Below are 27,470 nucleotides of genomic sequence, written 5' to 3' on the forward strand. Positions count from 1 at the left end.
GCCGGTTACTTACGAGAGAGCTTGGGTTACCCGTCACTTCGACCCGTAAGAGCAGACTCACAGCAAGTTATGGGATCACAGGAGCTGATCAGTCCTTTTTCGACAGTATTATTACATCGCCATGGCATCCAATGTCCTCGTCCGGTTCATCTGGGTGTTCTACATACCCAAGCCTACTACCGACGTTCCCCTCAAGAGTTTCATCTTTGCTACCATGGAGATGCTCCGGAGGTGGCAGTGGAACTTCTTCCGTGTCGAGACTGAACAGGTCGGTAACACCGATCAGTACCGGGTGACACGAGAAGGTATGTCTTGATATTCAAGATCGCAGTCTGAGCACATACTGATAAGCTTTTTGACTTTCCTCAGTACCGCTGCCCTACCGCGTGATTCAGGATGATGATGACGACGAGGACGAACCGCTGGCTCGCAAGCGCACCCGCCAGCAAGCTAACGGATTTGGACTCCGGAGTACAGCTCTCCGTCTTGGACACTGGCGGGAAAAGGTTCTCGCAGCTCGGGCTCGTAAGGGTCTTCCTGATCGGACGATCAACGCAGGTCCTCGAGGCGATGATGCGAACCGCGACTATTCGCCGCGTCAGGAGAGCGGTATGCCCTTGCCTGTAGTCTCGCCCGACCAGATGAGCTTGGCCTCGGACGAGTTGGAGGATCAATCCCTTCGACGCCCAGGAAACAGTCCTTGAGAAGGCTTGATATGATTTCGGCATTCTTTTCTTCTTCCTTGACCGAGCATACACGATCTTGCGTTCAAGATCCAATACTATACCCCTTCCCTTTTTCAATTTGTTCCCTCGAGGCAGTATTCACTTTCAACGAACTGTATCTCTTACGACACTCATGCATCGAATACGTGTAATAACGTACAACAACATCAAACCGCTATCTATACATCTTTACAGTCACAGTGACCGTGTTCGTTGCCTCCCACCATCCGCGTGTCTAATGCATCCAACCGACGATGGCGCCCGTGAAGTCCTTGACCCGGACGCTTCCACCGTTTTGCAAGTGCTGACAGATCGCCGGACCGACGAGGATGATCTTGCGCTCGGGTGCGTGAAGGTGGGATCGCAGTGATGGCGGAAGAGGTTGAGGCTGGACCATCTCGGCTCTCTGTTGAGTTTGTAAGCTGAGTGTAGAGGCCGACGTCGATGCGGATGAGCGAGCCCGTTTGTAGATAATTGCTGGGTTGAATCCCGATGCACCGCTGGTCTGTTGCCGCGCCGAAGCCTTGGTAAGGTTATCCTTCGGATAAGGCGAATTCGCTCGAGCCCTGTCGGCCCGGTTACCGTTAAGAGAAAGCGGTTTCCGGTTTGGCGACCGGGCAGGTCCGGCTTGAGTTGGGAATCGGAAAGAGTTCATCTTGTCAATGACTTCTGTCTCTCTGTACATCGCAAGCGCGAATGCAATGCGTGTATCAGTTTCTGAAGCTCATCCGATATGCGTCAAGGGGTTGGACATACAGTGACGATGGAGAAGAGCCACGTTGTTCGACCTTGATGTCATCCCCGGTTACCACCTTGACCTGATCGGTGCCCAACCAAACTTGCGTCAGTATTGCGTATCACCACTCAAGAATGGGAAAGAAACCCAAAAAAAAAGCTCACATTCGTCTCCTCCTGCTTTTCCTCCACCCAACCACCCATCCTGAGGGGCACAAAGACCTTCCCCCCAAACCTGTACGTCCGTCTCTCGCCGTCAATACCTTTTGCTTGTCCGAGAGTGATGGAGGAGACCGTCCGTCTGTGCATCATCCCTTCCTTTCCTTCTCGTTCGGCTTCGGTATCAAGGTGAGTGTGAGAGGCGGTTGTGAAAAACTTGTCGAACCTAGGAAAGACGGCGCCCGGTCGACTAGGCGTAGGAGTCTGAGGCAAGGAGGTCGTCCGAGTAAGGTTAGGTCGCGCAGTAAGCGGGGTCTGGGGAAAGCTTTGCGCGTTATCGGCGTTAGAGTTGTTGCGGTTGTAGTTGATGTCCCCGTTGTCGAAGGTGATAGAGATGCTTTCGTTGTCATTGTCGTTATCGTCGAAGGAAGATGAGGGAGAAGAGGAAGCGGTAGAGATGGTCGAACTGAGTGAAGGAGTCCGGGTGTGGGATCGTCGACTTCCAGTCTCAGTCTCCATTCTTTGAGGTGCGGAACAGTTTTGAGAGTTCATGACGATGCGAGGAGGATCAATCGCTGTACTCGGAGTCGATGTCGGATGGAGTCGAATTCAAGGTTTTGAGAAGACAGCTCCGATACGGCAATGTGAGGGAGGGCGGATAAGGCGTCTTGTATTGTATAGGGGTAGGGAGGTCGTCGTAATTTCCTCGTCCGAGGATCGTCAGAAGCGGGTCGTAAGTTGAGAAGATCGTGAGTGTCGTTGTATGAGTGGGATACATGTCGAGTGGTTTGGATAGGGGGATCCGAGTTCGATTCGGCTCAACCTATATACTGTCCTCAATTCACGTAATGTTGAAGAGCACATGTTCTTCGTGCATTGTCGATCAATCCACGTGCAATCCAATCCTATTGTTACCGCCCCTCTGTGCTTTCATCTCTTTGTGTTCAACGACCTCGAAAGGGTGGTGTCCATCGAGTTTCTATTGTGCGACCGAGAAAGGACAGATGATCTCCCGGTGTTGTCTTTGTCGTCGGACAGGGGTAAGAAAGGATTGATGAGCGGATTGAAATGGTTTCATGGTTTTGGTCCTTTGACGAGGTGAGAGGAAGCAGTTGTGTGATGGTAATAGTGAATGCGCCGTGACGAACCTCTTTGTCTGTTGAGGTCGTTCAACCTGCCCGAGTTCCTTTTTGTTTCAACGAACAATGAACAAACGCCACCGTTCACGTTTCAGTCGCGCGGGATGGCGCGGGCTGACGGAGAAATAGGGTGAAGCCCTGAAAATGCACAAGTCACGTGAGTATGTCACAAAGTACCACCCTCATCCGTGTTGATTTTGTCATCTCGTCAGTGTCAGCGACGACTCCGCGACCTCGGTTCTCACAAAATCTGGCTCGAGCTTCAATACGAAATGCTTCAACATGTTCGATCTTGACAACTTGTATCAACAACCATTCTAGACACGGTCATATACTAGTCGATCTCAGCAGGAAACCGAGACCACAGAAGAAGGAAATCAGAAACGCAAGCAACTACGCAATGGCACAAGAGGTAGATTTCAACGAACCGGTCATTACCACCTCGGACGGTCTCGACAAGATCACCATCGTCAGTAGCCAATCTGCTTCTTGCTCTTCACTCCTCGTGATCACACTGAACCTCTTTAACCACGATTCATGTGATTTTGATAGATTCACAACACCCCCAACTATGACATGGTCACCTTCTGTCTGCACGAAGAAGACCACACGTTAGGAAACGTTCTTCGGTGGATGTGCATGAAAGAGTTAGTCCCGGTCATACTCTCCTTCACCCTCGTTATCACTATAGCTGATTGAGAAACTGCCTTCTATCCTCTGGTATGATCAGTGACGATGTCGAGTTCTGCGGATACAGCGCTCCCCATCCATCAGAACCCAAGATTCACCTGCGAATCCAGATGCACGGTAAGCCTCACCTACCCGACCTGACCTCATCCTACTCTGACCACTCTTTCATCCTTCTGCCTCATCTCATCTGAACCCCACTGATCTCTGATCGATTACCTACAACGTCTCCTTCCAATCGGATATCTTCATCTTGCGCCTCTACAGAAGGGAAATCAGCGGTGACATGCTTAATGACAGCATTGTCCAACTTGAAGGATCTTTACAAGACGATCGACACGAAATACGCTGCGGATCTAAAGTGAGCCATCTCCCCTTCTCCAACACCCTCTTATCATTGAGCCTCACCTCCCCGCTGTCTCTCGGGCTGTACACCTCAATTCGCTTTGAGCATACGACTAACCCTTTCGCTTCCACCGATCTCGCTCCACAGACACGGGGACTTTACGACCGAAGAAGACTACGACGTCTCGGCAAACGTGGACGAGATCGTCTCTGACGCACGGGAACGGTTCGAGGATCGCAAACGGGCACAACAACAGGCTCAGCTGGAATCTCAGGGTGCGGGTGCAGGTGGGGAGGATGTCGAGATGGCTTAATCTTAAAGTGGAAGTGGGCATGAAGTAGATGGAGGCCGGAGGTCCGCTAATATGGAAGGGAGGGGAGGCGCGGTCGGAGATGTATTTGTAGAGTGGGTCTTGGGTTTGTAGGTCGATCTCATAATGATCGAATGTACATTTTCCAGTTGAATGGGTGGCGGGCTACAGAAGCGGGGAAAGCACTGTGATGAAACTTCGCTCGAGTTCGCCTGTCTATAGGACTTGCCTCGTAACTCGTACATTGACGCCTTGCCATACCGTTGGTGCGCTACCCCCTGGATAGCCTTCATCATAAAGCACTGAAACACCCAGATCAACCGGATTTTGGTTTCCTTGCGCTCATTATTGAGTAAGGCCGTATTGACCTCATCTCTTCCTCTCCTAGTGTAATATTGGAGATCGACCTGTTCAAACTGATACAGTGGGTTACAAAGGCATATCGAGACTCATCCTGGGGAATCTCGGTCGGAGTATCGAAGGCTGACTACGTAGAAGAACGTCACATTCTCAAGGAAGAGCTTTGCCAGAGTTGATCGCATCTGCCACCTATTAACAAGTCATTCGGTGAGATCATGGGGAGCGAGGTCGTTTCCATGCTACAAGGGCTGTGCTCCGCAACTTACCTGGCTTAAATTGGGAATATTTTTGGCATACCGATGATAGCTATCCGTATATAACTCGTCTGTACTCGTCGTAGCGGCTACGGCAGGATGGGATTTGATAGCATCCAACCACTTGACGAACCGTCTCGACTTGTCCGAGATGACAGGCGGAGAGAATTGTCGGTAATGCTCAAGCACCGGTCCGAATCGAATGGCCCCTGCGACTGAAGGTCAGCTGTGCTGAAGATGGTGGCGCCGAGCATCACTTACAAGGAGCGATGAGGATGTCGACCCAGCCTAAATCTTTGCCGAAGAAGAACGGCCCATCCTCGTTCATATCCTTTTCGAACGCTTCGAGCGCTTCCGTGAACTCTCTGGAGATGCAAACAGTTGGCGATCCGGCTAACTAGTCAACTGTATCTTCGAGAGGCTAGACTCACTTTCCATGTTCTACCTGCTTCTCTGCTTCTTGAGCCTGAAGGTATCGGTAGAAAGCTGGAGTAATCGTCTCGGCATGTCTCTGCCCAGCCAGAAGTACCCTTGCGCGCTCATAAGGGCCCTTAGGTAATAACGGGTTTTCGCCAGTAGAAAGAGGTAGGGATGCGAGGTAGTGCATAAGAATGAGGCTGTCGTGTAAGGACTTGCCCTGGCCCAACCGAGCCGCCTGTAATTCCCGTAATAAGTCAGCGCTACGGAGTTGCGAACAGATCGACGGAATGTAGCTCACCGGTACAAGGCCTTTTGGGCTGACCTCTAGCAGTTCCTTCGGCTTTTTGTATGGGTCGATCTCGACATATGCATAGTCTACCTTTGATGCTTTCCTCGACTGGTCATCCGGAAGACCTTGATTCAAAACTTCCAGGGCGATCCATGCCCTCTGTACGAAAGGACAGAAGCATGCTCCCATAAACTCGATCGAGGGATCGGCCACCTTGTCAACCGCATGCTTGGCAGCGGTTTTGGCCGCCTGTCCCGTTGTCTCGAGGTGGTATCCAGTCGCAGATCGTGAAGACATCTTCCAATGGTGATCAGGGGGTTCAGGAGATAGATGGGCTGGCAGGGGGAGATGTTAACGGGAATGAGACTGATGATCCGAATATGCCGGCTATATATACCAAGGAAGAGTGGAACTCGTGATGACGAATACAGCATCTGACGTGTATAGTGAGCCGAAAGCGTCAACTCGCCGCGACGTGTTATGTCCGTCTCGTCGCGCGCGATATATTACCATGTCCGCTTCCGCGCGAGAGATATATTACCAGCCGTAGCGATCAGAGCGGTTGGAATCACAAAAAGCAGCTCTTCGTCCCAGTTTTTGTTAGATTGGTATGAAGTTATCTCGGGCCCAGAGGGGGCGCAAGGCCCATGCCTGCCTCAGGCTTTGCCTAAGTCTACCTCAGACCTACTTCAACAGTCCTAGACATATACTTGATCGATGTACAGCATATCCTAGCCTTATACAAACATGCCCGATCACAATCCCGATCCGTACGAGGCCATTCAAGCTGCCGTCGACGCCTACGTCGAGGAGGTACATACCCCTATCCTTGCACTGCTCGCCTTACCATCAGCGGATTGGGATCACAGCCTCCTACCTCCGTTCATACACCAACTAGATGGTCTCGTTACCTGGCTGACGGCCGAAGCTAGGGGCAAATTACCTATGCAAGTACTGCGTAATCACTGGCAGGCAACACTTAGCCTGCGTGAGCAACTTGCCGCTGTACACCAAAACATCTTGAACAACGCTCCGACCCATCTCTCCAGGCAAACCGTCGCTCTGCCAACTGGTGGCTATAGCCTGGCCTTGAACATTCCTCTGTTCCAGCAGCTAGATCAAGAGGGCTTTACCGACCAGGAGATAGCCGAACACTTGGGCTGTTCTCGAAGTACTGTTCGCCGACGTCGACTAGCATTGGGTGGGCCATCTAAACGGGAAGTCAAGCACCAAGTGCCGGAGGAAGTCATTCAAAAGGTGAGTACCTGACCCAGTATGGCTTGGTATGCCGATCTTTATATTCGCTTGACTGAGTTCATATGCCATGCCACAGCATATACAAGATTGTTTGAATAGCCAAGACGGCATCATGGTCGGCTATCGCAAACTGCAAGGCTATCTCGAAGGCGTGGGTGTGCACATCACCCGAGAGCATGCAAGAGAGCTAAGCAGGGCTTTAGATCCGGAAGGTTCAAGGCTACGCAAGTCAGTCATGCGTAAACGGCGGGTGTACAAGGTCCCGTTCCCGAACTCTCTCTGGCACATCGATGGTCAGCACAAGCTTATACGCTGGAAGTTTGTTATACATGGAGGCGTCGATGGGTACAGCCGAGTCTGCGTATTCATGCAAGCGGGCGATAACAACCGGGCCGAGACAGTAGAGAGGTTGTTCCTTCACGCCACGGATGAATGGGGATGGCCTCAACGGGTACGGGTAGATTTTGGGAAAGAGAACTACGGCATTTGGAAGCAGATGGTAGCCATTCGAAGTAAGCACACTAGGCTGTGACTAGCTTAACCGCCCGCATATGCGCAGGCTCATGGGCCTTCCTGCTTAGATACCATCAAAGCACCTTTCATCCGAGGCAAATCGACCAGCAACACCCCAATCGAGCGTCATTGGAAGGAAGTTGGGGAAAAGTTCACGCACAAATACTCAAGAACATTTGCCGACCTTGAGTTCAGAGAAGAGCTCGACCCCGACAACCCAGTCGACATTTTCTGCCTACACCATTGCTTCTTACCCCTGCTGAACCTGACCATCCGCCGACATGTCCTTGCGCATAACCATCACAAGAGCACGACCTCTGGTGAACGTGGATGGAGCCCACGCAAGAAGTGGCTTGATGGCATGCTGAAGGCTAAAGCTCGAGGGATGGATCTTGATCTTTTCCCCGCCGACGCTCTTGATGATATGGGCATCATTGACGAGGTGCTATCCGGGGACGAAGAAGACTAAGGTGTAGACGGAGACGGGCCAGGCTCTGCCAGACGCAGGCCAGGCGTACTAAGCTGGGTATCGGAACAACGGCAAGAAGATCTGTCACAGCCTGAACGTGAAAGCGATCCCTATGTCGAGGTCGAACGGTATCACGAGCTGTTACCACCGCTGCTACAAGATCCAGGCTTTAGGAAAGCGCTCAATCAACATTTCCCGCCCCCAACGGAACACTCTGCCGAGGAAGGTGACGATGGCCTCTTCAATACCCTGCAATACCTTGCCGTACGGGAGTGGGTTCATGACTGTATCTTGGCTGACGAGTGATGTAGCCAATGGCATAAGCGTATGTTTGTTTTGATTTGATGGCATACGAAAAGAACAAAAGAACCTCTCGACGTGTTCCATCATCAGTAAACAAAGACGTGGCATGGGCCTAGGGGGTAGGTAGGCCCATGCCACCGACGCACTTGATATATCTACATCACCTTCTCATCGATTCTTACTTTACTATCACATCTGTCTATACGTCTATACTCTAAACGCAAACACTTAAATCGACCTCGTCTTTATCAAACTCTTTGCATACATTTTCAAAATGGAGAACAACGAACAGCCTTTGCCCGTTTTTCCCGGCGGTTGTAAGTCATAGCATACCTTTAGCATACCTTTCGTACGCCAATAGGTTCTGAGAGTCTTAGCTTACACCTGGGTCCTTGTGTTCTCGTCTGACCTTACCTTGCACAGCGCTTGAAGATTATCAAGTGTGGATGACCGAATTGACGGACGAGCAGAGGGCGAGGTTCAACGAGGTGAACGAGAGTAAGCCCTTCCTTTGACCCTTCCTTTGACTACGCCTTCCCCGTCCATATCCTTCCGCTGTTGCTGCTTGCATATACTGATACCTTCGCAATCATTTCTTGTGTGTAGGGGCACTCGAGCAGCGACGTTGGGAGGCCGCGGAAGAGGCTGCGGAGCAGCGCCGGCTGGCCGAGGAGGCCGCCCACCAGGCCGCTCTCGAGCGAGCCCAACGAGAGCGGGATGCTCTCGCTACTGCAGTAAGTTACATGATCATCTCACTACTATTCTCTCGATCTTCCTTGCCTATACCAGACTGATTTCTTATCATGCCTGACGTATAGAGGGCCCAGATCAGGACCTTGCTCAACGTCCCGGCTCACCAGGCCTTGGTGAGGGAGATGTTGGCTGCGGAGGGGTGTAAGCTAGGCGTGTACGGGTCTAATACTTCATCGAGTATAACTGATTTATATGTTTTCGTGTTGAACTCTCAGTCACTATCACCCCCATCCGCTCCACCCGCCTGTTAGAGATCGACGCAGCCGAGACGCGGGACGCGCCGAGACGCGTTCCGGCGGGCCACCCCGAGGGCGGACTCCGCCGTATTTGTTGTTTACATTCGAACGTTGTACTATCACTACAGACCGGATGCTGGGCATCCGTTATTACTATATAGATGTGTACTCCTACCCTCGCCTCTCTCCCGCTCACTTGTCCGGTGGACCGACCCGGAGCACCAGCCCGGCGGACTCGCCGCCGTAACAGAATAACGGATCAACCCGTGAGCCCGAGAAGGCAGGTACCTGCGGAAGATGCAGGTCGTGAGTGTACGATCGGGATGTTGGGCTCTCCAGCGGATCCGGAGGAACACCTTACCTTGTTGGGTACGGTGTACCCCGAGGGGAGAGCCGTAGAAACGGTCCTGCTGTTGGACTGCGGGGCGACGAACCTGTTCATGGACAAGGGGTTCGCTGCGGAGCACGGATTTGTGGAGGAAAAGCTCGAGAAGCCGAGGATGCTTAGGGTGATCGATGGGAGACCGATCAACTCCGGTGCAGTGACCCACCGGACAAGTACTAGGCTGAGGATTGGCCGACACACCGAATCGGTCGCGTTCATGTTGACGGACCTAGGGTCGTACGACGTGGTTTTGGGAGCGCCATGGTTCCGGCGCCATAACCCGATCATCGACTGGACGTCGAACGGAGTGGAGTTGGGGGATACATGCCTGGGTCTCGGATGTCTGCGAGACAGGAAAGAGGTGGTGTTCTCCCCCGAGGAGTCCACCCGAGAGAGAGTCCGACGGAGCACAGCGTCGGAGGAGATCGACAGGGCCGTAATGGAGGGGTCCTACACGCTGTACGCAGCACGCCTGGACGCGGTGGTGGAACAACCGCCCCCTGCCAAACGACCGGACCTGTGGGATTGGGACGTCCAACCTATGGACTCGTTCCCGAATGATTTGGATCCTCCGGAGTACATGGAGACGCTCCGGGAGAGGGTCCCGAAGAAGTACCACGCCTGGCTAGGCGCGTTTTCAAAAACAAAGGCAGACACCCTGCCGCCGGCGAGGTCCTTTGACCACGCCATCGATCTACTCCCCGGGACAACCCCGCCATTTGGCAAGTGCTATGTGCACTCCGCGAAGGAAGGAGCGGCGTTGTCGGAGTGGATTAAGGAGCAGACGGAGAAGGGCTTTATCCGGATGTCAACATCTCCGGCGGCGAGCCCCGTGCTGTTTGTTCCGAAGAAAGATGGATCGTTGCGACTCTGTATTGATTACCGGAGGTTAAACGACATCACGGTCAAGGATCGCACCCCCTTGCCCCTTATATCGGAGACGTGAGACCATCTCAAGGGGGCGAAGATCTACACCAAGCTGGACCTGCGAGGGGCATACAACCTTCTCAGGGTAAAGGAGGGCGACGAATGGAAGACGGCGTTCCGAACGCGGGAAGGGCTCTTCGAGTGTTTGGTGATGCCCTTCGGGCTCACCAACGCTCCAGCCTCGTTCCAGAGGTGGATGAACCACGTGTTCAGGGATATGCTGGACACCAAGGTGGTTATCTACCTGGACGACATCCTGGTTTTCTCACCGGATCAGGAGTCGCATGACGAGGCCGTCGGAGAAGTCCTTCGGAGATTGTTGGAGAACGGGCTTTACGCGAAAGCCGAGAAGTGTGAGTTCGATACGGATCACACCGAGTTTTTGGGGTATGACGTTACTCCGCAGGGCGTTCAAATGAACGACTCTAAGATCAAGTCCGTACTGGACTGGGCGGCCCCCACAAACGTGAAAGGACTCATGTCCTTCCTGGGGTTCGCCAATTACTATCGCCGCTTCATCGAAGGGTACTCGAAGAAGTGCAGGCCGATGCACGACCTTACAAAGAAAGGTCGAAAATGGGAATGGAGTAAGGAGGCAGAGGCCTCCTTCCAAGAATTGAAACGGGCGTTCACGACGGCGCCGATCCTCGCTCATTTCGACGAGGATAAAGAAATATTGCTGGAGACGGACGCCTCCTCCGGAGCGATCGGGGCGGTGCTGTCCCAGGAGGGAGCCGACGGAAAAATGCACCCTGTGGCTTTCATGTCGAAGAGCCTAACGTCGGCCGAAAGGAACTACGACGTTCACGACCGCGAGCTCCTCGCGATCGTGTACAGCTGCACGGTATGGCGACAGTACCTCGACAGTGGTCGACTCATTCGGATCCTTACGGATCACAAGAACCTCGAGTACTTCCGTACCGAGAAAATGCTGATGAGGAGACAGGCGCGGTGGTCGCAGCGGTTGAACCAGTTCAACTACACCCTGGAGTACAAGCCCGGGACGGAGAATGGTAAGGCCGATGCATTGAGCCGCCGGGAAGAACTGATGAAGGACTCCAAGGTCCTGGAAACGGAGATTCTGCTACGGCCGCAGAACAGCGCGCTGCCGATGCAGCTGGATGCCCTCGCGATGGAGGGGAACGAAGGGGCGCTCCGTCGGAGCGTTGCGACGGGCCAGCGCCAAGGAGCACTCCGCATATGCGGAACCTTGCAACTTCCGGAGGAGGAGATCCAGCGTTTACTGCTGGCGGAATTGAAGGAAGACGCCTTCGTCAAGGACGCCTACGCGGAGTTGACCGCCGGAGCCGAGCGGGTCTCCCAGGCGCCGGAGGGTAAGGCGGAGGAATGGACGGTGGACAGCGACGGGTTTCTCCTATACCGAGGATGGATGTATGTCCCCGACAAGGAGGTATTGCGCAGCAAAGTGCTCGCGCTGTGCCACGATCAGAAGCTGGTCGGGCACTATGGTCGGGACAAGACGACGGAGATGGTTCTCCGGGAATTCTGGTGGCCCCGACTGAGGGAGACGGTGGCCGAGTATGTGGCGACCTGCGACGTCTGCCAGCGGAATAGGCGACCGCGGGCAAAACCCATGGGGGAGTTGCACCCACTACCGGTACCGGAGGGGAAATGGAAGTCGGTCACTATGGACCACATCACGGGACTGCCCGTGTCAAAGGGGTTCGACTCGATCCTCGTAATAGTGGATCGTTTTACGAAGAGGGCGCACTTCGTGCCCTGTCGAAAGGACGACGATACGCATGCGTTGGCGTCGATATTCGTCAACGAATGGGTGCGGCTCCATGGGTACCCTAAGGACTTGTTGACCGATCGGGGGGCGTTGTTTACGTCGCGATTCTGGAAGGACGTGTGCAAGATCACCGGGATGAACCAGCGGTTGTCGAAGGCGTATCACCCCGAGACCGATGGACAGACGGAGAGGACCAACTTCACGTTGGAACAGTACCTCCGGAGCTACACGAACTTCCAACAGGACGATTGGGCGGAGTTGATCGCCATGGCGGAATTCGCCTACAACAACGCGTGGCATTCGGCGATCAAAATGTCGCCGTTCATGGCCTCCGAAGGAGAAGATTTCAAGTTCTCCCTTCGCCAAGTCCCGGGGAGCATCGAGTCGGCAGCAGCCTTCCGGGATCGTATGGAGGAGGTCCGCGAGCAGGTTATGAAGTCGCTAGAACTCGCACGGACCAATATGGCGAAGTACGCCGATCGCAAGCGACGGAATGTGCCGGCGGAGGGGTACGAGGTCGGGGACCTGGTGATGTTGTCGTCTGAACACATTACCACGGTTCGGCCGAGCAGGAAGCTGGATTGGAAGACCTTCGGCCCGTTCCGAATTACGGAGAAGGTGGGAAACTCGGGCCTTGCCCGACGATTGGAGTTGCCTAGCAGTATGAGGCGCGTGCACAACGTGTTCCACGTATCGTTGTTGATACCGTACAAGGCGAACACTAGGGAAAGCCGGCGGGTAGATCCGCCGCCACCGCCCGAAGTCGCCGACAACGGAGAGGCTGCTTACGAGGTGGCGGAGATCCTAGACTCCCGAGTGCGTAAGGGTCGAGTTGCTCGAGTCGAATACTTCGTCTCGTGGAAGGGGTACGACATGGCGCACAACGATTGGGTCGGAGCTGGAGAATTCGACTGGGACGACGACGTCGTGATATCGTTCCATCGTCAATACCCGGCGAAGCCAACCCCGCGCCGGTCGGAGTACCGCAAAGGGGGTTCGGAGACTACCGACTGACACATCCGGAGTTTGTGTCTAGACGGGGGATACTGTTAGAGATCGACGCAGCCGAGACGCGGGACGCGCCGAGACGCGTTCCGGCGGGCCACCCCGAGGGCGGACTCCGCCGTATTTGTTGTTTACATTCGAACGTTGTACTATCACTACAGACCGGATGCTGGGCATCCGTTATTACTATATAGATGTGTACTCCTACCCTCGCCTCTCTCCCGCTCACTTGTCCGGTGGACCGACCCGGGGCACCAGCCCGGCGGACTCGCCGCCGTAACACCGCCCCCCGCCTCCCCCTCCTGCCCCTCCCGTCCCTCCCCTTCGACCCCTCCGGACCGGGCAAAACCAAGGCCCAAACCCGTTCCTCGGCCGTGAGGGTGCAGGTGCAGGTGCGGGTGCGGGTGCGGGTGCGGGTAGCCCCACCACCGAGGCCAGGATGACCAGCTTGCTGGACAGGCTGGAGCTGGTGGTGGGGTCCGACGAGGTGAGGACGCCCCGCCGAGGGTCGAAGAGGCCCGTGGCTCTCGACGAGTTCGATGGGTACGACGACGACTTCGACCTCGTCGATTCGCCCTCTCCGAGCAAGAGGCGGAGCCGGAGGCTGTCGCCACGCATCCCGCCCCATGAGGGGTTTCAAATGCCTAAGTTCAAGCCGGTGACCTGGTCCAACAACCGTTGGGCCAACGCGATTGTAAGTCACGTCAAGGCTGATAGATTAGTTGACAAACAAATACTAACCCCATCGGTCTTTCATCTTGCTATCCCTCGCAGGCCGCCGAGGCCCTGTACAACGATCCCGGGGCCGCCTTGATGATCGACGGTGACGAGTGCAACGTCTGTTGTGGGGAGACACGCCCACCCCAAGAAGACGATGCGCTCATGATTGCCATGAACGAGAGGTATGCGGAGTGCTCGGTCATCCCGGGTAAGGAGGGCAAGTGTTTGAGGTGCATCTGGCGTAACGGCAAGAACTGCCAGTATGTCACTCACCCTTGGTACTCGTCTCGCCGAGAAGCGAAGCCTACGAGCACCCAGCTCAAGGCTGCTGCTCGAGGTGGGCGAAGGAGGTAGTCGGGCCTCTTTTTTTTTTATTTATACATGTATTTTCTTTTTTTAAATTATGTTTTTATCTATACCGTTGCGGTCTACAAGTACAAAGGTCTACGCATTGCTAGATGAGGCTTCGTTGTGGCTTCGGAGTCTGCGACGTGCATGAGCAATGCCGCTTTTCTCTGGAGAAGACTTAGACCTTGCCCTCTTGTTGCCAACCGCAACTTCGACCCCAGGCATAAGTGCTGGCTCTTCAACTACGCCTGGCTCAGATAGCCTAGACTCTCCGTCTTGTTCTACGCCGTTGAGATGTGTGCCTAACTCCCAGTCGACTACAACCTCTTCCTGAGCAGCTTGCGTTGATGGTATGGCAGGTTGATCCGAAGGTACACCTTTGGCCACCATCACATGCATATTGAAGTTTTCTCGGCCATGGTCTTCGATAAATTGAACGCATATGGCCCGAAACTGTTCCGGTGTCAGCTTTGTCTTCAGCAGATCTGTATATCAGACGCAAGGTGTGAGCAAACTATATTGTACCAACGCTAGCTTGAGTACTGACCCGATATGCTTGGGCCTTGCGGTTCAGGCGTTCCCCCCACATCACTCACGGCCTGGAAGTCTTCAGTGATCTTGCCCAGGTTGTCGTAATCGTCGATCGTGATGACATCCCGATCGCCTGGGTCTGTGTCGAGCGTGTTTTCACGCTGAACGGCGTCTAGATCAACGACCCCTTCTGGCTCCGATTCTGAGCTCTCCACCTGGTTCAGGGCAATAGCCTTGGCACAGCTGGTGACATGCCACTCTAGCCGGTCCGTAGGGTATGATCTGCCACAACCTGGGCATGTCGGATCTGCCATAGCGATCTCTAACGCTTCTGCATCGCGGTATCGCTGTTCCTCCCGGTCTAATTCGGATGACGTCTCGCGTACGGCCCTTCTCTTTCCCTTCTTTGCCTGGCTCAAGGGAGGGCCCATGGGGGTCTTGGGTAGAGGTTGCCAAGACACAGGATCACGGCTGATTGCTTGAGCAACAGCACGCCGAAAGCCTGAGTGGTGCTGGGTCTCCCAAGTCTCCGGAATGATGCAGATGAACTGCGTGTCGAGGCAACGCGCACGGAGATTGTCGAGGGTCGTATCCCAGGGTGAATACACAGCGGCAGGGTTGAGACTCTGTGAAGCCGGTTGAAGGAAGGCCCAAGACCAGAGGCGGGGTAAAGGTCGGCTTGATTTGAAGATCGTTTCAACGTGTTCAACCATGTCTTTCGCGCTCATGTGGGCCTTGAAATGGAGAGGTTGCATATAGCCAGCTGTAGACAGGTACTCCTTGGTACCGGCCCATTTGCTCTTGAAGATAGAAACAAGGGTCAACTTGTCTCTGACAAAAGAACCGTCTGGGATATAGACCACCTGTGTAAACGATCGAGGGCAAGTTAGTTGACGTGTGGTATCACTACGGAGGGCCCACCAAGCGTACGCGTACTGACCATTCCGGTTTTGCAAGCCTTGACGTCCTTGCCAGGTTTCTTGGGAGGACGAGAGGTCTGCTGCAGAGGATGACCTCCAAAAGCGTAGCCCCCACCATGGCCTCGTTGCTTGAAGTTACCAGCACCTGCAGACCTTATACCCTCTGCGCGAATGAAGGGCGTAGTCTTGTTGGCTTGTACCAGTGCATGAGCTCGTCGAGCAAGGTTGGATGGGCCGACGTCTGGTGAATCACGAGTACTACGGGCCTGAGTCGACCTAGGTGCATATCCAGATGATTCACCTCGGGTTGGTTTGTGTCTGGGCAGGGGGGGAGGGGTAGCTTCTGGGTCTTCGGGGTCGTCTTGCTCTCCATCCCATGAGTCCTCTTCGGCCTCGTCTTCGCTATACACGGGCTGGGCTGGAGCTTTCGGTCGTCGGTATGGCTCAGGGATGACATGAAGGCGGCTTGATGTTGATGTATCGGGAGCAGGTTCATCTGCAGGTCGATTAGGGGCTACCATCTTCATGATGAGAGCTTCAAGGCGGTCGAGTCGAGCGGCGTCAGACATTTTGAATTGTATAGTATAACGTGGTGTGCTAAGGGCGAAGGTACAAGAGGTGCTAGATGTAACGGTGTGGAGGATAGAGTATAGATATGGGTATAGGTATAGGTGTACGTCTGAGGGCTAGGTCGAGGTGTACGCCGTGACGAGAGGTCTGGGCCCGAGATAACTTCATACCAATCTATCAAAAACTGGGATGAAGAGCTGCTTTTTGTGATTCCAACCGGTATGATATCGCTCGCCAGCACTAGTAGCGGTAAGATATCGCGCGAAACGCGAAATCGCATAATATGCGTTTTTCGCGAGTTGAACCAAACCGCCCGGTATAGACGTGATCATGTTATCGCGAAAGTCATCATCATCGTTCACTCTGGCGATACGATATAATTTATACACAGCGGATGTCAAGACATGGTCGTAATTATGAGATTGATGATGGGTATCGACTAGTTGATACCCTCGGCTGCGTCTCCATCAAGCGTCTAAGTGAAAGATGATGGTTAGGCGCATTTTCGCATGCATCGATACGAGTAAGGCTGCCCAACTCACATCCAAGATCTCCACCAAAAATCGGTCGACTTGACTAGGCTGCATTCCTCCGCAAGCAGAGGCGATCAGCTTTCGGTAGCTTGCCATCTTTTCCCCGGTTCCGACCTGTAGCGACAACCTATCTTAGCTCATAGTCTCGCGCGATTCTCATGGGAAAGCCAGCTTACATCGGTCTGCTGTCGCACATATCGCTTGAAGAGCTCGATCCGTTTCCGCTTTCCTTGCTCAACCTCATCAACAAGTTGCGCTTCCTCCGCGTCAGTCGATCCTTCCACCTTGGCAATGGCGATGACATCTTGCCATTCCGCCGTCTCGGGTCGACCAGCCTGTTCCCATGCATTCTCCCGCGCCTCTTCGTGAGCCAGCCAGGCTTCCCACCCAGCTCGATACCGTCGACCCATATTCTCTTCCAACGAAGACTGCAAACCAGCCACCTTCTCTCGTTCCGGTTGCAATCCGGCACTTCTGCTTTGTAATTCCGCTAATGTCTTTTTCGCTTCCTCGATATCCGATCGTAGCGAAACAAGGAGCGCTTCTGCCTGCGAGATGTCCTTCTCCTTCTGCTGAAGTTCAGTGTCGTATGACCGTGCGAGATCATCCAACATCGTGGTCATGTCCGTCGTATACTTTCCCGCCGCTTGCTGAGCGGACTGCGAGTGATAAAGCTGCGGAGGGAGACTGCCGAATCCAGCTCGCATCGAGCTCTCTCCGTCGTCTAATCGAAGCTGCCCGCCTAGGTTGGGTGAGGATCGAAACCGCTCGTCCTCCAGAATATAGTCCTCGGCGCTCTTCTTGTCTCGATTCTTGATCTTGGGATCGGCTCCGTGGTCAAGAAGCGCTTTCACAAGGCGCTTGCTCCGAGCACGAGCTGCCAATGTCAACGCCGTCTCGCCCTCTTCATCTTGGAAATTGATGACATCCTCCAATTCTCGAGGGAAATCTTCCAGATGGGCGAGGATCGTTTCCATGTAATACCGCGCGGCATGCGTTTTGCCCTTGGTGAGGGCAACGTCAGCGATGTGATGAAACACCGTTCTGTTACCTTTGTCGATGTTCAAGGTAGAACGATGGAGCAATTGGTACAGCTCAGGGAATTTCCGCACATCGTAGTTGTTGGAAAACATGACACTACGCATTAGAGCGGTCTGCTCGGCGTGGTTGACCCTGAATATATCGGCACCGGCTGATAATAGCAGCTTGACGACTCGAAGTCGACCCATCGCACAAGCCCAGTGCAATGCAGTGTGACCGTCGTCATCAATTGAGACGTTGGCATCAAAGTCTGGCGGGGGTTTCACCAGACAATCGGGTATCTTGGCCTTTTCCGTGATGAAGTAGTCGAGGATGATGTTGGCGTAAGTTTCCGGCCCAGCTGGTGGCGGATGCCCGTTGACAAGGTAAACGGCGTCCGTGTCAAGCCTCGTCCTTGAAGATGACGGCGCGGCCTCGTAATCCTCTTCAAGTTTACGCTTCTGTCCCGCCATAGCAGCTCCAGCTTTCATCCCGTCGATACTATAGCTAGGCTGCTGTTGATCCGAGTATATTCCCGACAAATGATCGTTGAGCGTTCCCAGCATGTTCGTTGGAGCGGGAATAGGGGAAGGGGTACGAGACGACGAAGATCGGGATGGGGATGCAGTAGCAGCACCTTCGCCATCGGAACCGTCCGCTCCGTCTCCCCCGACAGCCGAGGAAGGCGCACCACCATCGCCGCCATAACCGCTAGGACCCGCTTGTAAAGCGGTATGCAGCGAGTAACCCTGACCGATGGGCGGTCCAAGCGAAAGGCTGGGCGTGCTTCTAGCGCTCTTGACGGACAGCGACGCGAGATCCTGCTTCTTCAGCTTGGCCTGAGACGGTTTGATGGAATGCTTCGGTGCTGGAGGCGGGGTGCCGGCTCGGGCGTCTAGTTCGACTATAGGTCGGATGAGCTCGTGAATCTCGTACTGTTTCGCAAGCGCGACGGCACGTTCCAGCGGGATCCAGGTGCCTGCGGGTCACGAACGCGATCTGTCAGGCGAATTCTTCTTTCAAGGTCATTCGAGATTCCTAATCGCAATCACCCTGACTCTTTCCGTATCCACCTTGCACCTTCTCATGGACCCCTTTCTGCACCTCTCGCTCCAAGATCCTGGTTCTTTGCGGCTTGTCGAAATTCGCGACCTTGAGCAATTGTGTCGCATTCAACCATCCGTCATTCTGCCTTCTCATCACCAGCTCTTTGCCAACGATCAACTCGTATACCGGCCTACATCATGCCAGAAGTAGCCTTTAGTGTACGAACGAAATGGCTCGACGTCCGACGTTATCACACTCACACTCCACTTGAATAGATTGTCAAACGGGGATCATCAACGACACGCGACGTGAAGCTCGGGGTCAGCTCGACGCGTCGAATTAGCAGGGCAAGAGATGAGCGTCATAAGCTGGAGCATACCTATACGTTGCCTGATCAGACATCGCAATATAACGTCATGCTTTCCATCAGCTAGCAGCCCTATAAGAGAGCTTGTCAGATGGCAGATCCTCTTACCTGATATACGGTATCTGGGCCGATCTCGGCAGACATTGCAGTCTTTTTCCCCATCTTGAAGGTCAGCGATTGTGCGAGATTCCGGTGTGGCCGTCTGTGGTGTTCGAGTTTGACTATGTAACCTTGTGCTACTCTCCAAGACTGAACGAGAATCTCAGTGTCGCTGAGTAGAGCCCGAAGCTCACTAAAGGCGGCCCTGACCCATTCAATTCTGCTTCAATCACCTACATTCGCTGTCGATGTCGGTACAACCCGGCTGCTGGACACCGCTGCTCTCGAAGCGCGTCGCCCTGGTCCGACAGACAAAAGCGCACTTGCATCGCCGCCGATCGCTATGGCAATCTTGGTGTTTCTCCTACATCGATTAGAAGTCATTCATGATGCCTATACAAGCCTAATATGCGTGGTCTGATATATGTGAAGGTTCTAGGCAAGGCTCTGGAACTTCTCAATGGCCAGTCGCAAGGTCTCGATCTCGGCCTCGATACCGCGTAGCTGAGGGAAATGAAGATGAGCGTGACGCGTCGCAGGTCAAGGTCAGTCGCGAATCCGAAATCGTAAATGGCGTATGTGAGAGTCGGTCGGCGTACCTGGTCAGCATTCTTCTGTCGCACATTCTCGGGAAGAGCAGTCTCGTAGTTGTCCTGGCTCTGGAGCTTCTTGATCTTGTCGGCGTTGGTGTTGGCAAGTACGACCTTCTTCTCCAGTCGGCTGATCTCCTGGGCGGCATCAATCTTGCCCTATGAAACGGTTGCGACGTTCAACATTGATCCCTGACGTAGTTGTAGCTCATCCGGTGCTAGACATACCTTGACAGGAACATGGACGATGGCCTGGACACTGATCTGCTCGGTGCCACATCCAGCAGGAACATCCTCAGCTTTGGTGACGATTTTGATCTCCCTGCAACCCTTGATCAGGGCTTCGAAGATGGGGACCTGCGATGAGATCATCTTCGCTGTCTCTTCGCTGTCAACCTGGACATAAACTGAAAGAGCGGATAATCAGTTGGAAGCATTGGAATTGGAGTGCTAAGACAAGTCGTGCTCACTCTCGTGCCTCTCTTCCGGCGTTTTTCCGTTAGTAGGTAGACCGAAAGTGGCAATGATAGATCGGGCGGCTCGGATGCAGTCGAAAACCAAATCAAAGTCCTTCTCGGCTTGAGGATCGTGGTAATCGGCTCGCTGGAGAGCGCCAGCGGTGTTAACAATCCATATATACGCATACCCAGCAAGCGGAAGGTTGCTCACCTCAGACGGGAAGGCGCAAAGCATGATAGTCTCGCTCTTCTCGTCGGGTCTTCGAGGCAGCCTCTGCCACAAGTCTTCTGAGACGTAGGGCATGATCGGGTGGACCAAACGCAAGGCCGATTCCAGAGCGGTGTAGATCGTGTTCTGGACGGACTTCTTGACGTCAGCAGGAGTCTCGTCGGTCGTGAACGGCTTGGTGGCTTCCTAGAGACGTTGCCGAGATGAATTCTAATGAGCTCATTGACGTTACGCTTGCCGGTAATATTGCTTACGATGAAGACGTCGCAGAGTTCGTAAAGCCAAAATCCGTGAACCGCCTCGGTAGCATCATGGAAATTCCTCGATTCGAAGGCTTTGTTGACTTTGATGGCGGCTTGGTTAAGCTTGTGGAAGATCCACCGTTCTGCCAGAGTCTCGTTCCCGGTTTTCTTCAAGTTCGAAGCCATCAGTAAGCGTTGTCTCTCCCGGGACAGTGTAACGACAATAACATACAGCATCGGTCTTGTTGGGAATAAAGTTCGATTGAAGCCTGGCTCCGTCGATGTCAACCATATCCAGCTTGAACATGCAGAATTTAGTGGCATTCCACAACTTGTTGCAGAATTTTCGGTATCCTTCAACGTCGTTGATTTGCATCAAGATGTTTTGACCTGGCAAGTACACCTAGAGTCAGGGATGTCTGGCACAGTGATATCGTGCACGATCGTAGCTCACCTCCGGTAGTGTAGTTACACAAAGCGAAACGCAGCGCATCGGTACCACACTGGGGAATTCCCTTGGGGAAGAGCTTCTTTTGGCCCTCAGCCGCGCGCTTGATCTCGGCATCGGCCAAGTTTCCTCCTTCCAACTGCTTTCGCAGCGCATCTAGCGTAGAACCCTCGATCAGGTCGATGGGATCAACAACGTTTCCAAGCGATTTTGACATCTTCCTGCCTTCGGGATCCCGGACGAGACCGTGACAGTAGACCTCACTGAAGGGCATCTTGTCGGTCAAAACGATACCCAGCAAGACCATTCGTGCGACCCAGAAGGGCAGAATGTCCCAACCTGTCTCCAAGAAGCTAGCGGGGTAGAAGCTGTTCATATCGTCGGTCTTCTCAGGCCAACCCTGGATGGCGAACGGCCAAAGACCAGAGGAGAACCAGGTGTCCAAAACGTCATCATCCTGCTCAATGGTAAACGGTCGTCCGTCTGCAATCTTCTTCGCGGCCTCCATGGCATCCTCCTCGCATCTCTCGATGATCCAGCTCTTGTCATCAGAGGGGTCGGGCCTCTTGCCATCGATGATCAGTAACCAGGCAGGACATCGGTGGCCCCACCAGAGCTGCCGGGAAATGCACCAATCCTGCATATCTCGCATCCATCGGTAATAATCGCCCTCGGAGCTCTTCGGCAAAATCTTCAACTCTCCAGCCTCGGTACGCTACGAAAAACAAGTCAGTTATCGCGATTTGTCTCGAGATACTCTAAATCCTGCTCTCACCTTGGTAGCCTCGGCGGCCGCATCCTTCAGGTTGACCCACCATTGAGGCTTCATGATGCTTTCAATAATGTCGCCGGATTTGCTGCAACCAGTACCCCGATAAACTCCCTTTACGTAACGCCTCAGAACTACACTTCTGGCTCTTACCTGCAAATGGGGATCTGCATCGGGTTATCTTTGGTCTCGACGTACAGGCCCTTCTCCTTGAGGGCTTTCAATACGGCCGTTCGGACGTGATATCGTTTCATTCCCTGCAGTCACTGCGGTTAGCTGGCAGCAAAGCAATCACCTCTACGGGTGATATCGACCTACCTTGAACTGCTCCCCGGCGTTGTCGTTGTAAGTTCCGTCATCATTCATCAAGTTGATGAATTCGAGATTGTTCCTCTTTCCACATTCATAATCGTTGGGGTCATGAGCGGGGGTGATCTTGACGGCTCCGGTTCCGAATGCCATGTCGACGGTGATGTCATCGGCAACAATAGGGAATCGGCGGTCGACGAACGGGTGCTTGATGTATTTCCCAATCAAGTGCTAAACGATGCAGAGTCGAGGATGGGCGTATTAGCCAATCACCTTGAGTTCTAAGGATGTCCGACAACTGACCTTGTATCGGTCGTCGTCCGGGTGCACGGCAACAGCGGTATCTCCCAACATGGTCTCGATACGAGTGGTTGCAACAACGATCCTCTCATCGGTGTCCTCAATCTCGTAGGCGAACGAAGTGATGGTACCAAATTCGAACTTTTCCTTGATGTCGTAACCGGGAACGTTCAAGAACGTCTTTCCCTTAAGATCCTTCTGGTCGACCTATGTGGCGATAAAATGAAAAGAATCGATTAACTAATGATCCTTATGTCTTGGTAAGGATGCTACCTTAGGACTTACTTCAAGGTTCGATAGGGTAGTGTTCAGCTTAACACACCAGTTGACCAATCGGTTGGCACGGTAAAGTAGGCCCTTCTTGTGCAGCTGGTAAAAGTTCTCTCTAACAGCCTTGTCGCATCGCTGTTCAGATCCATACAGAACGCTTATCAGCAGCCCGCCGTGCATTACCTAATCGTCCGTAACTGACCTCGTCGAGCGTGAAGGCAGACCTGTTCCAGTCGGCCGAAATACCGATCCTCTTGAATTGGGAAGAAATCTTTTCTTGGTAGACTTCCTTCCAGTCCCAGACTTTCTCGACGAACTTCTCTCGACCATAGTCATGCCGACTCTTACCCTCGGTCTTCAACAGCCTGTTCTCCACAACAGCCTGACAGGAGATACCGGCATGGTCGAACCCAGGATGGTACAGCGTCGTGTACCCCTTCATTCGGTAATACCTGATCAGAGTGTCCTGGAGAGTAGCAGCGAGAGCGTGTCCGGTGTGCAAGCTTCCAGTAACGTTGGGAGGAGGAATGGGGATGACGAAAGTCCCTTCGTCTCGGTGTTCACCGGTGTAGTTTACGCCTCGGCCGTCCTCGATGAGCTTCTCGGTACCCTCCTTGTAACGAGGCTGGAAAAAGCCCTTGGCCTCCCACCAGTCATACCAGGCAGCCTCGACAGCCAAGGGGTTGTAAGCCGTCTTCGGCAGGTCACCCGAAACATCTATCAGTGGCTCCCGCTTCAGCGTTCTAATATCGCGGATGTTACGTTTCAAACGATTTGACTGACCCTTCTTCTCTCCCTTGGGCGTCGTGTTGACGAACGCCTCCTCAACCTTCTCCTCCTTCTTGGCCTTTTCCTTCTTGGCTCCACCAGCTGCAGGTGCTACGACCTGCTTGGTCTGCTTGGCTGCGAGCTTGGCTTGCTTTTCAGCCAACTTGGCCGCCTTCTTAGCTAAATCGGGCAAGATTAATCAACGGAGGACGCATTCAGCGAGCTGTATCTTATCATGCGGATTGAAGTAGCAGATCTCCTACTTACCGGCACTTTTGGTTTGTACGGGTTCGCCGTCGGGACCAAGCTGAGGAGCAGCAGGTCCTTCGTTCAACGTCTGAGGCGCCAGGGTCTCGGCAACCTTCTCCTTAAATTCTGCATCAGCTGACATGTTGCGGATGGAAAATTGCGTCTGTCGTGTTGAAGGTGTCGAGGTATTTGTGGTATACCGAGGTAGAGATAGCGAGAGACTATTGCTCTTTCTAAAAGTCGATATTGAGCGTAGCGAGTTGCAGTAGATGTTCGATCGGAATTGTCGTCCTAGCTCCCTGAGCATGAACTGGCAAAGACTGATTCAAGGGGCTCTTTATGTGTTTGACTCGCAATGTGATGACGAGCTTTTGGGATGATCTACGAGCTGCAGCTGTTGATCTGACTCGATCTTACCTACCTTCCATCGACCTTGTGAACATATCGATACTACACTGTAGACCTCGGGGTGCGCTTCAATTTGGCAGATCAAGCGCGCTACTCGACTATCAAACGTCACCATCATGATAGCGGTGTTGACAGTTGTCTGCCTATCAACATCATATCCTTCCACGGGCCGCCAACCCACTCAATCTAGTTCAAGTCAACCTATAGAGCAGACAAAACTAGCAATCATGACCCGCGCAACCCGTTTCGCCGCTTACCTGGCCCCCTTGGTCGTCTACTACCTCCTTGCTCTGCTCGGGATCGTCAACATCCCTTTCATGTCGCAAGAAGCCTCCGACGCTCTCGTACCCGTTGTAAGCCTATCAGCATCTCCTTGAACTCGCCAGTCAAGCTGACGACAAGTTATATTGCGAGTAGCTACCGTTCTGGGTACTCGTAACATTCGGAGCTTACTCGCTAGGATCACTAGGATTGGGACTGGTCAGGTTCCGAGATTGCCCAGAAGCTTACCGGTCGCTCATGCTGGTATGTTGAGCGCCTCTTGATCGTCAACTTCAATGAACTGACCCAGTCGTTGATTGCGCTTGACAGGAAATCTCGCAAGCAAAAGACGACCTCCGAAGCAAAGGGGTGACGGTAGACTAGCTTGCTCTGCTGTCGGGCCAGCTTAGATACGTACTTTTTGGAAACAATCACGACCTTAACGACATGACCGCTTGCACAGAGCCATTTGTACATTTTGAGACAAACATGAACTGAATTAGACAAGGTCTTAGTATTTCAATCATGTATACGCCGACAACGCTCAAATCCACACATTCAACCGATTGATCTCCCTTAGCCAGCAATCGAATCGCGAATGCGCCGGATATGAACTTCTGTCTGATCTCGATTCCTTGTGCTGAATAAGGAGCTCCAATTACATTCCGAATTGTGACCGCTACGAATCAGAATAGCGTATTTGTTAGCTGTCGTCCTGCATACGTGCATACGAAAAAGCCGACTTGCCAACTGCATCACTCCATCCTTCTGGTCTGCTGGTAATGCGTTGATCTGCTCCGTTGTCAACGAGAGCACTTGAAGCAACATGGCCTACAAACAGCCCGACAGAGACATCAGTCAGGATGTAGGCTATGTACGAATGCTTGACTGTCTTACCCTCTGGTCCTCGCTGACCATGGACAAAGCCTGTGTTACGGCCGGATTAATGGGCGGCGTGGCTGCAGGGGGTGGTGCGACCGGAGTTGGACCAGCGGCGCCATACGGGCTGTTCGTCCCCATAGGCCCGCCGTACCCTCCACCGCCCAAGGGTGTCCCCGCTCCGTGTGGGGGAGGCGGACCCGGCCGACCGTACATGTTCTGCTGATTATTCGGTCCAGGTCCCGGGTAACCCTGAGGAGGCCCTTGTTGCTGTTGATGTTGAGGAGGTTGTTGTTGAGGAGGAGGAGGAGCGCCGTAAGATTGCATAGGCAGAGGAGGTCGAGGTCCGGGGCCGGGAACCGATGGACCGGGGTTCGAATAGGGAGATTGCGTGTTTCCGTATCCAGCTCCGTAGTTTCCTGATGGTGTGGGAGCCGGTTGGAAAGGTTGTGGAGGAGGTACAAAGGGAGGTTGGGCTGGCGCAGCTGCTTGAGTAGGCGGTACAGGCTTCATACGCTATGAGCGCCAACCGCATAGTAAGTCTCCCTTCACAGTACCAGCTTCTGTGACGATGATCTGTAGACTTACCTGCAGTACATTGGGATCAACAGCGTTCATCAACAACATCGCCTGGAACAACGCATACGCCAATTGAGGATGTTGCAAGAACACAGCCTTTGCACCTTCCGGGTTCTCCTTGACCATTGTCTGCACAAGAACGTCCACAGATACCAATCAGCATCTCTTCAATTCGCCCTGTATCAAAGCTCGTGACCAGAAGACTCACCTTCATGCCCATCAAGACTTCTTCCAGCTTGCCCGGCGGGATAGACGCCAACGTCTTCGAGATCACATCCGTCGCCCGCTCTCCCATCGGCAAATCCTGCCCGGGTGGCAACATGTTCATGTTCACTCCCGGCGCCGCTGTTCCGGGTCCAGGTCCAGGTCCAGAAGGAGGCAGGGTAGGGGGAGGTAACCCCGGTGCACCGCCAGGCCCGCCCCGGCCGAACCCGAATCCACCCCCTGGAGGTCCTGGGGGCGCTCCGAACTGTCCCTGTCCAAGACCCGGCACGGGCGCACCTGCAAAACCTCCAGGTCCTCCCGGAAGTCTCCCAGGCGGTCCAGGCGGTACGACCGGTCCTCCACCCGTTGCTCCCGGCGCTCCAGCCTTTTTGGGACCGGGTTCGTCCGTGGACAGTTCTACTCGAAGGGATCGGCCGCTGATATGTACGTCCTTGAGGTTACGAACTGCGGAGAGGGCGGTCTCATGATCTGCGTGGACAAACAGCATAGTATGAAGATGTGATGAGTGGGTCTGATTTTAGGTTACTCGAGACGGTCATGAGTGGGCTTACCGAAGTAGTGACAGAAGCCAAACCCTTTCGGACGGCCTGTCGTGGCATCAAACTTGAGACTTCGATTCCCAAAGGCACGCCGAGAACAGAGTACCTATCAGCGCCACGTTTGATCGAGATCGAGCAAGGGCATTGACCCGGGACTTACACGAATTCCTGTACCGGCCCAACTTCGCTGAAAAGTCCTACGAGCTGCTCTTCTGTCACGTCGCTGCGCGCACACGAATCAGATGGCAACAGCTGGTGAGTGACGGTGCTCATAGACGGCAACCAAGGGATAGCACAAGATCTCACTAAGGGATGTTGGCAACTGAAAGCGAGCAGTCGATGATCCGAGATTGAACACAGGATGAACGAGATTGCAGTATGATCAGCATGATGTACCAGTCGGCGATGCAGAATTCAATTAGAACAGTCCAGCTCGATGATCTTGCGATACCCTAGACAGCCAGAACGATCATACAGCCGATGTGACAAGGCCAGCTGGTGAAAGGGGATAGAGACCGGCGAGATAATTACCAAAGATCGTCCTCGAGGTCTGCAATGCCCTAGCTTTCTCGTCCGCCGATTGTATTCGTTGTCGATTCATCATGATGGTTCGTATCTGTATTATAGCACAGTGTCGAAGGTATCTAGGCTATTACTTCGCTATATGCTGGGCTGATCGTGAGCACATACAGATAGCTCAGATAGATGCCCGGGTCAGACGCAGGTGCAGGGTCGAGGTACTCGCACTCGTGCACTGAGACGGACAT

At 53.6% G+C, this 27,470-nt stretch overlaps 9 protein-coding genes across 9 annotated transcripts; 3 read left to right on the top strand and 6 right to left on the bottom strand.

Annotated features, from left to right (window-relative positions):
* Nucleotides 1–960: 960 nt before the first annotated feature.
* On the bottom strand, nt 961–2,171 carry HD553DRAFT_344615 (uncharacterized protein; the record flags this gene model as incomplete). The annotated part of the gene is made up of 3 exons (XM_046183003.1): nt 961–1,402; nt 1,482–1,543; nt 1,626–2,171. The coding sequence occupies 3 exons, from the start codon at nt 2,169–2,171 to the stop codon at nt 961–963; spliced, it is 1,050 nt and encodes a 349-aa protein (XP_046034306.1).
* Nucleotides 2,172–3,017: 846 nt separating this feature from the next.
* Nucleotides 3,018–4,471, top strand: HD553DRAFT_107163 (DNA-directed RNA polymerase). Its single transcript, XM_046176410.1, has 6 exons — nt 3,018–3,227; nt 3,311–3,405; nt 3,489–3,565; nt 3,725–3,806; nt 3,939–4,138; nt 4,172–4,471. The coding sequence occupies exons 1-5, from the start codon at nt 3,159–3,161 to the stop codon at nt 4,102–4,104; spliced, it is 489 nt and encodes a 162-aa protein (XP_046034307.1). The 5' UTR covers nt 3,018–3,158; the 3' UTR covers nt 4,105–4,138; nt 4,172–4,471.
* HD553DRAFT_107160 (glutathione S-transferase) lies at nt 4,397–5,857 on the bottom strand. The gene is made up of 5 exons (XM_046176409.1): nt 5,434–5,857; nt 5,147–5,370; nt 4,977–5,080; nt 4,728–4,924; nt 4,397–4,650 (listed from the first exon to the last, which is right to left on the bottom strand). The coding sequence occupies exons 1-5, from the start codon at nt 5,719–5,721 to the stop codon at nt 4,612–4,614; spliced, it is 852 nt and encodes a 283-aa protein (XP_046034308.1). The 5' UTR covers nt 5,722–5,857; the 3' UTR covers nt 4,397–4,611.
* Nucleotides 5,858–8,240: 2,383 nt separating this feature from the next.
* HD553DRAFT_344619 (uncharacterized protein) lies at nt 8,241–9,202 on the top strand (the record flags this gene model as incomplete). The annotated part of the gene is made up of 6 exons (XM_046183004.1): nt 8,241–8,283; nt 8,390–8,464; nt 8,573–8,700; nt 8,785–8,860; nt 8,935–9,042; nt 9,117–9,202. 6 exons carry the CDS (start codon nt 8,241–8,243, stop codon nt 9,200–9,202), a joined length of 516 nt encoding a protein of 171 aa, XP_046034309.1.
* Nucleotides 9,203–14,569: 5,367 nt separating this feature from the next.
* HD553DRAFT_344622 (uncharacterized protein) lies at nt 14,570–16,113 on the bottom strand (the record flags this gene model as incomplete). Its single annotated transcript, XM_046183005.1, has 3 exons — nt 14,570–14,578; nt 14,690–15,487; nt 15,565–16,113. 3 exons carry the CDS (start codon nt 16,111–16,113, stop codon nt 14,570–14,572), a joined length of 1,356 nt encoding a protein of 451 aa, XP_046034310.1.
* Nucleotides 16,114–16,433: 320 nt separating this feature from the next.
* Nucleotides 16,434–19,360, bottom strand: HD553DRAFT_316492 (Mbp1 and Swi4-like apses protein 1). Its single transcript, XM_046180629.1, has 6 exons — nt 19,190–19,360; nt 19,100–19,104; nt 18,720–18,904; nt 16,824–18,646; nt 16,657–16,761; nt 16,434–16,589 (listed from the first exon to the last, which is right to left on the bottom strand). Exons 1-6 carry the CDS (start codon nt 19,241–19,243, stop codon nt 16,554–16,556), a joined length of 2,208 nt encoding a protein of 735 aa, XP_046034311.1. The 5' UTR covers nt 19,244–19,360; the 3' UTR covers nt 16,434–16,553.
* Nucleotides 19,361–19,615: 255 nt separating this feature from the next.
* Nucleotides 19,616–23,954, bottom strand: HD553DRAFT_329578 (valine-tRNA ligase; the record flags this gene model as incomplete). Its single annotated transcript, XM_046181925.1, has 16 exons — nt 19,616–19,684; nt 19,780–19,929; nt 19,999–20,177; nt 20,241–20,373; nt 20,440–20,643; nt 20,712–20,867; nt 20,932–21,089; nt 21,154–21,862; nt 21,923–22,004; nt 22,070–22,173; nt 22,235–22,456; nt 22,529–22,732; nt 22,811–22,930; nt 22,998–23,512; nt 23,579–23,743; nt 23,831–23,954. 16 exons carry the CDS (start codon nt 23,952–23,954, stop codon nt 19,616–19,618), a joined length of 3,294 nt encoding a protein of 1,097 aa, XP_046034312.1.
* Nucleotides 23,955–24,447: 493 nt separating this feature from the next.
* On the top strand, nt 24,448–24,865 carry HD553DRAFT_275753 (dolichol-phosphate mannosyltransferase subunit 3; the record flags this gene model as incomplete). Its single annotated transcript, XM_046177922.1, has 3 exons — nt 24,448–24,573; nt 24,638–24,745; nt 24,812–24,865. 3 exons carry the CDS (start codon nt 24,448–24,450, stop codon nt 24,863–24,865), a joined length of 288 nt encoding a protein of 95 aa, XP_046034313.1.
* Nucleotides 24,866–25,139: 274 nt separating this feature from the next.
* On the bottom strand, nt 25,140–26,976 carry HD553DRAFT_344626 (hinge domain of cleavage stimulation factor subunit 2-domain-containing protein; the record flags this gene model as incomplete). Its single annotated transcript, XM_046183006.1, has 7 exons — nt 25,140–25,160; nt 25,241–25,312; nt 25,379–25,876; nt 25,949–26,068; nt 26,148–26,632; nt 26,716–26,774; nt 26,864–26,976. 7 exons carry the CDS (start codon nt 26,974–26,976, stop codon nt 25,140–25,142), a joined length of 1,368 nt encoding a protein of 455 aa, XP_046034314.1.
* Between the last annotated feature and the right edge of the window lie 494 nt (nt 26,977–27,470).

Source organism: Filobasidium floriforme (genome assembly GCF_021052385.1).
Source record: "Filobasidium floriforme strain CBS 6241 chromosome Unknown HD553scaffold_20, whole genome shotgun sequence".
Taxonomy (NCBI): Eukaryota; Fungi; Basidiomycota; class Tremellomycetes; order Filobasidiales; family Filobasidiaceae; genus Filobasidium; species Filobasidium floriforme.